Here is an 11,903-nt window from a genome sequence, read left to right on the forward strand (position 1 = left end):
ACTTATTCATTACTTACGATGGCAATATACTAAATCTGTTTGGTCTTTCTTGAGAATAGAAATCATTTCATTGTGACATAAGTCTTATAGACTGGATCAGGTTGACTGGCATGTGTCTATTAAGTGACTATTTTGGAAACGTAACTAGACAAAGTTTCATAATACCACATCTGTGTGAGGAGGACAAATGTTGGCTGCTGAACAGTCAGCCTTCACCAGACTGTTTATTTTCATAGTCATCACAGAAGATGATTGCATCGGTCGATATCAGTCTGAATAATCGTATATATATATATATATATATATATATATATATATATATATACACACACACATATATATATATATATATATATATATATATATATATATATATATATATATATATATATATATATATATATATATATATATATATATATATATATATATATATATATATATATATATATATATTTTACATACCGGTATATTACATATATTATTAATTTACATATATTATTAATTTATATATATATATATATATATATATATATATATATGCATACGATTGTTCAGACTGATATCGACCGATGCCGATACTTTGGTGGTTATATTAACTTGAACTTCATCACAGAAGATGATTGCATCGGTCGATATCAGTCTGAATAATCTTTTATATATATATATATATATATATATATATATATATATATATATATATATATATATATATATATATATTACATACCGGTATATTACATATATTATTAATTTACATATATTATTAATTTATATATATATATATATATATATATATATATATATATGCATACGATTGTTCAGACTGATATCGACCGATGCCGATACTTTGGTGGTTATATTAACTTGAACTTCATCACAGAAGATGATTGCATCGGTCGATATCAGTCTGAATAATCTTTTATATATATATATATATATATATATATATATATATATATATATATATATATATATATATATATATATATATATATATATATATATATATATATATATATTACATACCGGTATATTACATATATTATTAATTTACATATATTATTAATTTATATATATATATATATATATATATATATATATATGCATACGATTGTTCAGACTGATATCGACCGATGCCGATACTTTGGTGGTTATATTAAGTTGCATTAACTCAATTTTGAGGATTACATTTTCTGAAGGTTATTACTTAATATAATGACCATTAATATTGAACATGAAACTAATTATGTTTCTTTATATTTTCTATACACAAAGCACACATTTATTGATATATATATATATATATATATATATATATATATATATATATACACACACTACATAACAGCAAATCTGTTCCATTCAATTATTTTTAAATAATTATATAACTTATTTTAAAAATGTAATTAAAATATCAAAGTTATAAGTTATTTTTAGGACTGCAACAATTATCTAAACTAAATGTGCTCATTTTAAAATTTAACCAGTGTCTTTTATGTAAAATAAGATATTTATTTCATCATTATTTTCTTAATTTTCGAATAAAATTAAAAACTGTTGAAAAGTTTTTTTTTAATACAGACAAAATAAGATACAAAATTGCTAAATATAAAATAGACATTTTCCCCATAACCACAATCAAAATGTAACATTTATAATGAATAAATCCTGTCTGTCAATCTGCGTGGTCTCACACCACCGACGGCTAAACCATTACCGACACGTTGGTGGATAAGAATCAATTCAATGCGTACAGTGTACCTAAAACATCATAATTTTATAGAGTTTAAAGCAAAACCAATATTTTTATTGTAATTTATCTCTTAAATTGTTGATTTAAAATGCCATTTTAAAAGATATATCTATATTTGTTTTTACGTGACGTGGTTACCCCTGCACAGCAAAATCATTCGACCATGGTTCGGTCCAAACGTATAACCGGAAGAGCCGGTGTTTACGGTTTGCAAACAGGAAGTCGTGCATTTCACAGGTTAAAAAATACAAATCTGTCAAAACAAGCGAATTGTAGTTGAGAAAATGTATTTAAAGCGTTTGTCCACAACGCAACAGACTTAATAAAACGAAGTGTACGAAAGCAAACGGTGGCGCTGTTACGGTTTGTTTCAATAATGGTTTGTGCTGGGAAGGAAAACTGGTTTTCCTAGTCGATTCGCTTCCTACAACCCCTGCGAGGAGACACCGGGCACCGATACACAGGTAGTCTGTAGCTTCACAGCGATATATATCCATACACAGATCTCCCGAAAGCTGAGTGTCAAAAAATATCTATCAAAGCGATGTAGTGACGATTGCATAACTTGGTCATAACACTGACGAATCATTAGAAACGTGCATTGTGTCTGTCATCGCAAAAAACTTGAACACGTGGCTGTATTTATTATATGTACCCTGGAGACTAATATACCAATATATATTTGCAACCATATTGAAATCCATGAGGAGTATCTCATTATTTTTAGATTGTCATTGAAACTAAGATCAGGAGCTCTATGTACACTACACTACAGTATGTATACAATTAGTATCAGTATGTCTGTTCTTTGGGATCAAACCTAAAACCTTTGCACAGCTAATGCAACACTGTACACGTTGAGCTACAGGAACTACAAGAATACAGATGAATACAGAAATATTTAAATGAAATGCCATTTGAATACCTGTATTGTAAAGAATATGGTCATGTTTTTATTTGTTTGACAGGCAGACAACCACACCTCAGTTTAAAGATGGGCGCTGAGAGCAGTACTCTACCAAGCTGTGTGCTGGAGGAGCCATTGCTGACACTACCATCTGGTCTTACTATGTACTCTGCGATCCTCAGAGATGGCAAACCCGCCTCTGTCTTTGTGCACAAGAAAGACAATGAAGATAAAGTCAGTAAAGCTGCCAAGGTATAAGTGAACAGTTAAAATGTAACCTGATCATGTACAGTACACTACCAGGAAAAATATTAGTCATGTTTCTTGAGAACTAGGGAAAAACACAAATTGAGACCTTATGTGGGATAATATTACCAGCTGGGTTTTCACAGGCAGGGTCACATTTATGTAATTTAAGCATACACCTTGGAATAAAATTATAAGTAACAATCCAAAAAGTATCCAAACTTTTGATTGGAAAACAACTTTTAAATCCCTTCTTTTTAATCGAATGCATCTTCATTACAGCACCTGAAGACGCTTCGGCATCCGTGTCTCCTTCGCTTCCTTTCGTGTTCAGTTCAGGATGGAGGTATACATTTAGTGACTGAGCCGGTTCAGCCATTAAAACGGGTGTTAGATAGTCTAACTCCAGAAGAGATCTGCTCAGGCCTGTATGATCTTCTGCAGGCACTAGTGTTTCTCCATGATAGGGTATGAATCCATTCACCAGTTTTTATTTAGATTTCGTGCATTTTCGTTTTCTTTTAGTCAATACATTGATGTTTCTTTCTGTCTCTTAGGGAAAATCAAGCCACAACAACGTGTGCATGTCCTCCGTGTTTGTCAGTGAAGATGGCCACTGGAAGCTTGGTGGGATGGAAACGGTCTGCAAGTTTACCGAGGCGACCCCAGAGGTAATATCCTTAACTCAGTTATTTGTCCAGTCCTACATTATTTAAAGAGGACAATCATTTAAGACCCTGCCTAAAAAAATCCTCCTACATAATGTAAAGAACATCCGTGGAAAAATAACCTTGATATCTTATAATAAAAATAATAATAGACACTAATGAATTTCACAGATGGGTTAAATATATTTTCAAGCATTTATTTAATTAAGATCCAGTTAATTTTATAGTGCACATGTGTTTTTGCCTTTAAATTGGTTTTTATATATTTTATATATTGGTTTATTAAATATTTTTTACTGATTACTATTTGTTTGTGTAACATTTTCAGTTTCTCAGAAGCATCCAGAATGCAAGGGAAAATGGCACAATTCCTCCTGAGGAGAAGGTCGGAAAACGTAACATTTAATCAATCTGATGGTAAACGTTTGTCACGGTGAGACTGTAATTATGTGTTGTTTTTAATATTTTAGCTTGAAGGATTCAAAACTTTTCCCGACAAGCACGCCCACTCTCGAGACGCTTTTTCATTTGGGGTGATGGTGGAGGATCTTCTTCCATCCCTGACGGGACATGGTCAGTAACTCTTTTAAATTAGCAGACACTTGTTAAGTAGACGGAGCGTTCATCTGTCTAGCATTCATCCTGTTGTGGAAGTTGCTAAGACTTTAATGCTTTTCAATTATGACTCTTGAATTATTAGACATGTGACTGATTTGTTATTACCGGTAGTCTGACAACAGCATTCAAGATGACGTTTCGCATCAGAGGCGGTACTACAGAAAAGTTTTCCATTCAGGGTTATGATGTCTTTATGTTCACAGAACAGAACGATCCATTTGAGCCCACTGATGTTGATGCATTTTGGCTCTCACAATGTTGTTTTTCCTTACTGAAACCATATGTGCTGGCATCTGTGCCATCTAAAGTCTCACTGTCACTTAATTCAAGTGCTGTTTGTTTTTCCATTCCTTGTTTTTTCCACAAGCAACATTTTATTTTTCCATGTCTGCTCCCCAACTTTGTAACCTCCACCCAAACTTTCTGTCTCAGTGTCAGATGACTTGTTGGAGGGTCTAAAGAACACGCTGCAGGTCAGCCTCTTGACCCCTGACGCCACGTCTCGACCACCTCTCAGCAATTTGCTGACTCACAAGTTTTTCAGGTTCACAATTAATATCTTTTGACAATTATGGGTGATTCTCACGAAATCCAGATTTAGAAGGTGTCCAGCATCAGAATTTTTTAAAAGCCCTTGAAGCCAATTTTTTTGCACATATAAGATTAAGGTCTGAACTTACTATAACCATTATTTTTAGAGGATTTAAAAAATATTTCCTTTAGAATTATTTACATTTTTTTAGATTACCATTATCAAAAATTATCATTACCGCAACATGATATTACATTAAATATATGCATTTACAAACTCATGTTTCGGTAATGAGAACTAAAAAGTTGTTTAGGTACTATGACAAACAAAATATCCACTTTTATCTGGAGAGAAAAAATAAGAACTGCTTACATGGTAGCCATCTTGAGTGTCACAGTCAATTATGTCCCTTCCAACAATATTTTTTTTTTGAAAAACAATGATTGAAAATTGATGAGAAAATTGGTCTTGGACACATTTACCAATGATCACAAAATAACAAATTTCTTTACTGTAAATGTTTATAGTATAACATGCACTGAAGCTTTTTATTTTTTAGATTTTTTTAATTATTAATATTTCCATGTCAAAGAACCCAAATCCAGTCATGGACACATTGCGGTAATGAAAATGTTCCCCTTAAATGTGGAAAAAACACCAAAATTGGTTTGTATGATGTCATTTGAAATCGTGCAAAATAGTACATGAAGAGATTTTGTAACTGTATGCTATGCTTCTTATTTTGATACTCTTACTTTGCATTTACGTTATCAAAATGTTTCCTGACACCTCATAAGTCTAAATTTGTGAGAATCACCCATATATCATTAAGCTATTTTTCTGGTTAAGCTATTAATTCTGGTCAAAGGTATAGTTTACCCAAAAATGTAAATTCTGTAATTTACTCATCCTCATGTTGTAATAAATCTGTATGAGTTTCTTTATTCTACTGAACACAAAAGAAGATATTCTGAAAAATTATGTAATCACACAGTTGATGGTACCCATTGACTTCAATAGTGGGAAGAAATACTAAGTTAATGGGTACAGTCACAATTGTGTGCTTACCATTATTTTTTTAAATATCTCTTTTGTATAGAATAAAGAAACTCATACAGGTATAAAACAACATGAAAGTGAGGGCATGATGATCGAATTAAATTTTTTGGGTGAACTGTCCCTTAAAGCTTGTCTTCTTGAAATCGGCTTAAATTTAACAAAGGTTAATTTAGCCTACCGGTATATTCAATATTTAATAGAAATAAATGGGGTTGTTATGCACAACCTAAACTTTACAATTTTTTTTTTTTTAGAAACGACTTTTTAGATATTGTGAATTTTCTGAAGAGCTTGACCCTAAAAACTGAAGAGGAGAAGAATGAATTCTTCAAGTAAGTTTCACATTGATCAAAATCTTTGACATGATCTTACTCTATCAATATCCTAGATATCAAGGTTACATTGTTATTAAACGTTTATCTTGTAAGATGATTTTATGTAGAAAACATTAAATCACAAAAAATGACTTTAGCTGGGTTTTCACAGAGTAATATATCTCAAATAATTAAAACCATATTGCCTTTTATCTCTTAAAGTCACTCTGAAAAACCATAAGCAGTTATTAACAAATAATTTAAGTGATATGTTATTCTGTTACTACATTATAGAGTGGTGTCTGGTGGTTTAAACATCCATATGTATATGCAGGTTTCTCTTAGACCAAGTTCAGAACCTCCCTGAGGAGTTAATTGCTGCACGTTTGGCTCCTAAGCTGCTAAATACTCTGGTGTTTGCCGAGCCTATGGCTGTTAAAAGTTTCCTTCCTCACCTCTTACGGCCAAAGCAAGGTAAAGACATTCAGTAAACATTTAGAACAGGGATGTCAAACTCATGGGCCAAATCTGGCCCCCACACGAGAGCTTACAAATTATTTTAAGTTTTTTTTTTGCAGGGAATTTATAGCCTTGATTTTGGTTTTAGTGGCCGCTAATTTTTGTCCCACACAAGTCTTTTTTGATAATTTAATGTAATTAAAGAGTGATAATGTTGATGATGGAAGGAAAGAGAACGAGCAGAAAGCCCCAGGCCGCAAATATGGGCTCTCTAAACTAAGCAAAGTGTTTGCTGGTTCTCTTTCTCGCACTAGTGCACGTATTTTATCAATACAGACCAAATCCTATCCAGCAAGGAAATGTTTTCGGTCTTGTTTACACACATGTTTTTTGATGACCAGCTGGATTTCGCACACAACGGGTCTATTTCCGCTATGTCTGATTTGCGTACTAATGAGTTGTTTAAACTGATTAATTTTAATAAACGATTGAAACTACAGATCTGTACAACACTGAACTCATGAGAAGTCTGTCAATTAGTCAATCAAAGCTTTTTTGCAAAGAGGGCAAGAAAAGATGACAGCGAAAATGACAGGTATCTGTCTCTGATAAATAACTGGCTTATATATTATGTGTGGTGGAGGTTGTAAAACTTTTTATTGATATCCGAAAATGCCTCTCATTTTATAACCTGGACAATGAAGGATGACAGAGAAATCGGAGTGTGCTCACATACAGCATGTTTTTACCACAATATTTTTTAAAATCTGTAGAATAGTTGTACACTTGAATACACCTTGTCATTATTTGTTGTGGGCTTAGCTTGGCATTAATTGAGTTATTAAAAAAACAGTAGTAATCGAATGCAGAGGTTATTGGCAATGTAACAAGAGTTGATGCAATAAATACAGCCGGCCCTTTGAGTGCAACCGTTATGCTGATGTGGCTCGGGATGAAATTGAGTTTGACACCCCTGATTAGAAGATGCTCACAATACACAAACGCTGTGGAGTAACCATTTAGTTCAAGTGGTGATATAGTCTGTGGTTTTAATTTACAGACCCCAGTGCGAGCACCAGTGAGGAGTGTCTGTTATCAGTGCCTCTGTATCGGAGATATGTTGTTCCTCATCTCCTTAAGCTCTTTAAGGTCAACGAGGAGCACGTCAGAATCGTCCTCCTCTCTCACATTCACATCTACGCAGAATTCTTTCCTCACGAAGAACTGAAAAACCAGGTTCTTCCTCAGGTACTTTTTTTTTTAGCTTTTTTAAATAATGCTTAAGTCTTTCAACAAATGTGACCCTGGACCACAGGTATATTTGCAGGAATAGCCAACAATGCATTTTATGGGTCAAAAATGACCAAAGAGTTTCAATATGTTTCATATTTAAAACTTGACTACTCTGTAGTTACATTGTGTACTAAGACAGACGGAAAATTAAAAGTTGTGATTTTCTAGGCTGATATAGCTAGGATCTATACTCTCATTCCACCGTAATAATCAAGGACTTTGCTGCCGTACCATGGCTGCAGCAGGCGCAATGATATTACGCAGCAGCCGAAAATAGTCCCCATGGTTACTTTCAATAGCAGGGGACTATTTTCAGGCACTGCATAATATCGTTGCGCCGGCTGCAGCCATGTTATAGCAGCAAAGTCCTTGGTTATTAAGCCAGAATGAGAGTATCGTTCCTAGCCGTATCGCCTACAAAATCGCAACTTTAAATTTTCTGTCTGCCTTAGTACACGGTGTAACTTCAGAAGAGGCAAGTTTTAAATGGGTAAAATATAGAAACTCTTTGGTTATTTTTGAGCGCGATGCTAATGGTCTAATCACATTCAATGGATTGTGCTAAGCTAAGCTAAAACAAGTGGTACCGCTGGACCCAGAGATTGCCTGAATGGATTCCAAAACAATAAAAATCAAATGTTTAACTCTAGGGGAGCTGGACGATGAGCCTATTTTCAAAAAAAGTGAAGTGTCTCTTTAATAATAGACCCTTACGACCTGTTTTGTGGTCCAGGGTCACATATGCAATTGTGAGGAAATTCAGGATGTTTTAAAGTTGATATTATTCTGTGTTTTAAATGCTCTATCGTGCAGGTTTTGCTGGGAATGAGGGATACAAATGACTCACTTGTCGCCATGACACTACAGAGTCTGGCTGTGCTTGTTCCTTTGCTGGGTGCCCAGGTAGTTGTAGGTGGGGAGAGGACCAAAGTCTTTAAACGCACTACACCCAACTTTCACCCAACGTCCACCGATGTCACCCCAGAGAGTAAGACACAGTTAATACATTTTAACAAGAAAGAGTTAATATTGTTTTATTTATTTTCCTAGAATTTATGTGTTTTAGGCTAACTATGTACTTATAAATTAATTTGTGGGTTAACAAAGCGAAGGGCACATTTTAAGTATTTATATAGAGGTTTAGTTATCATTAAAGCTTGAGAAATACGAAATGTCATCTGAGTAAAACGCTCTAAGTGATGATGCTATTGACCAATGTTAGCCACTGGAGGACGCTGCAGCATCAAATTAAGGTTGATACATTTGTATACATTTCAATTTCTGAGTGCTCTACATTCAGTGACAAATGTAACAACAAAAATCATGAGATTATTAGTTTAATCTACTCATAAATGTATATATTTATAAAATGTACTTTCTCCTCGGCAGCATCACCTGTGCATATTGTTGGGCCGTCATATCCCCATATCTCACAACCTCCGAAAGTCCTCAATCTGTTGCCTAAGGCCAAAAATGTGGTATTAGAAAATGTCTACTCACTACAAGCAACTGATAAGACGACTCGGCAGCACACTATAGCAGAGAGAGCAGGTATGACACAGCCGACACTCTTTTGGATAACAAAGGTAGAAAAAAAATCTCTATTCTTATTATACATGTGCTTTTTCAGCATTTTACAAGGAAATGACGCTTCCTATGAACGGGTTCAGAACAGGCTCACAAGCTGTGGAGAGCACACAAAGCATTAAAACGGTGAGATCTGATGAAGACTGGCCCAACTGGAGTGACACAGAAGATGCAGAAAAAGACAAGGGTCACTCGATCCAAATCAGCATTCGGTCGGCGAATATCCCAGACCAGAGCGACCCTGCAAAATCATCCAATGCTGAGAATGACAATGAGGAACCTTGGGATGATTTTGAGGACTCTGAAGTAACCTTCGACCAATCACCCTCCACCAATCTACCCCTCTCTATACCAAAGACATCAACAAAAACAACTCCGTCATCTAGATCTGAACCCAGCGCTGGAAGGCTGTCTAAAGCACTTAAGCTGAACACTAGTGTGAGAAAGTCTCCAGACCATAACAATATCTCATGGGACACAGGTTGGGAGCAGGAAACCGATAACCAAGAACCCAGCATAACAAGTTTAACATCAGAGCCCAGGCCAAATACAACAATCAAAAGCCATGGAGCCGGAGGTCTCGGAGAGGAGTTCACCATTGCGGTGAAGAAGAAACCAGTGCGAGATCCAGAGCTGGACTTTTTCGCAGACATGGTTCCAGATATAAAGCTTTCTTCCCCATCTTTTCTGCCTTCAGCGGAGAGCTCAGTCAGTGAACCCTTCACAGCTACACTGACAGGACACAAAGCATCAGATGATGCAGACTCATCAATAGATGTACTGAACCTCACAGCTAAGTTTGCAGCAGCTGACTCGACTGAGGTAAGTTCATGGGTTCAACCCAAAATTATTAACAATAGGACTCAATATTAATTCACTTGATATAGGATGAGCAACTTGTTTTGGTTTTGGCAGACAGAGGCAGCAGGTTGGGGTGATGATGACATCAACTGGGAAGACGAGAACACCTGGTGATGTCCTCTTAGAAAGCCATAAGAGGGAATTTCTAGGAGGAATAAAAACACATATGCCACCTTCCTGACATTATTGCTCAAGAAGACCACACCTGATGTACCAATTTCATAATTTTAATGAACTACTATTTAAAATGGTGTTTTATGGTTCTCCATCCAATATGATAATCAACTTGCTGTTGCCGTTGCAATGGTTGATCTATGGTGAAAAGTGAAGTTTTTTCAAACTAATCATGCCAAATCCTAATAAGAAACTTTCAATCCTGTAGTACTGAGAAGATGTGTAACCTAGAAGTACATCTGCTCAGTTCATGTTTATCAAACTGTTTTATTTGTGCCATAGAGCTTTTGTTCTGTTTAGTGAGCCTTACAGGACAGACCGGCTCAACCGGAGAAGAAATGTATAATTTTTGTTTACTAGATTTGGGTGAGAGCCTGACATTATTTATTTGTATTATCAGCTGCTAATTAAATAAAGATTTTATGGTATCTGGTTTAATTTGATTCTTAAAGCCAAAATATTCACAAAAACAAATACTTTATTTAAACTTACACTGGAATTGAGAAGCTCAGATGCAAAATCTGCTAAACGCCACCCCCGTCATAAATGAGACAATGATATTAACCGAATGCTTTCAATATGGAGGATGAATTTGATGAACGACGGTGCATGGATCACATTTAAACTCTTGTGAGTACTTGCAACATGAATGAAGATCACAGCGCCCCCTAACGTGTGGGTTAGTTTCTTAATTTTTAAATTCTGACTTTCATTATTTGCAAAGTTTCTTATTGCATCTTTAGTAATTTGGCACCCATTTACGATCTTGTCCGAAAAAGTGGATTTTGTTTTAGAAGTGAAGGGTTTAAAAAAAAGAGCTTACATAGACTTAAGGGGATCGCACACCGGCCGCGCCGTTCTAAAAAAAAAAAACAAAAAAAACAAAAACAATTTTGAACACATTGTTTTCTATCAGTATACGCAAACCGTCATCGCCAAGTGGCGCCTGTCCGCACCGCCCAGCTGTGACTCAGGAAGTTTCTAAGTGGGCTATTGACACAAAAGTTCAACCAGATGTAGGCATAAAGCCAAATATTGAATTCATACAAAGAAATCAGAACATTTAAGTATACAAGTTGAGTCATAATAAATAAAGTGAAATGACACAGGGAATAAGTATTGAACACATGAAGAGAACAAGGTGCAAAATGGCAGAAAGCCAGGAGATCACCTGAAATCTGTCAGTATTGAGAGAGAAACCCTGCCTTCTATCAGTACTAATTTTGTGTTGTGAAAGTACATACATTAATATGTCCCAATCCGCACATTGGGACATATTAATGCAAAACGCAAGTGACAACTCCTGCCTGGACGACACTGTGATCTTTTAGAAATTCAAACATCTGAATACAACTCATCTTTGCATTTACAGTAAGCTTTTTTCATTCATTATTTGTCATGTAATGTTTACTCCCTAGTTTAATTTATT

At 34.9% G+C, this 11,903-nt stretch overlaps 1 protein-coding gene across 1 annotated transcript; it reads left to right on the top strand.

Moving 5' to 3' along the window:
- Positions 1 to 1,929: 1,929 nt before the first annotated feature.
- Positions 1,930 to 10,902, top strand: scyl3 (SCY1-like, kinase-like 3). Its single transcript, XM_065256009.2, has 14 exons — positions 1,930 to 2,220; positions 2,725 to 2,915; positions 3,192 to 3,377; positions 3,467 to 3,580; positions 3,906 to 3,962; positions 4,048 to 4,150; positions 4,628 to 4,739; positions 6,041 to 6,118; positions 6,435 to 6,574; positions 7,620 to 7,807; positions 8,666 to 8,840; positions 9,242 to 9,403; positions 9,483 to 10,261; positions 10,355 to 10,902. Exons 2-14 carry the CDS (start codon positions 2,751 to 2,753, stop codon positions 10,412 to 10,414), a joined length of 2,319 nt encoding a protein of 772 aa, XP_065112081.2. The 5' UTR covers positions 1,930 to 2,220; positions 2,725 to 2,750; the 3' UTR covers positions 10,415 to 10,902.
- Positions 10,903 to 11,903: the final 1,001 nt, after the last annotated feature.

Source organism: Paramisgurnus dabryanus, chromosome 12, assembly GCF_030506205.2.
Source record: "Paramisgurnus dabryanus chromosome 12, PD_genome_1.1, whole genome shotgun sequence".
NCBI lineage: Eukaryota > Metazoa > Chordata > Actinopteri > Cypriniformes > Cobitidae > Paramisgurnus > Paramisgurnus dabryanus.

Excerpts from the sequence above, each read along its gene's own strand:
- scyl3 (XM_065256009.2), top strand. The coding sequence starts at position 2,751 with ATGGGCGCTGAGAGCAGTACTCTACCAAGCTGTGTGCTGGAGGAGCCA. Across the intron at positions 3,581-3,905 it reads TTACCGAGGCGACCCCAGAG|TTTCTCAGAAGCATCCAGAA; the intron begins GTAATATCCTTA and ends TAACATTTTCAG. Across the intron at positions 6,119-6,434 it reads GAGAAGAATGAATTCTTCAA|GTTTCTCTTAGACCAAGTTC; the intron begins GTAAGTTTCACA and ends ATGTATATGCAG.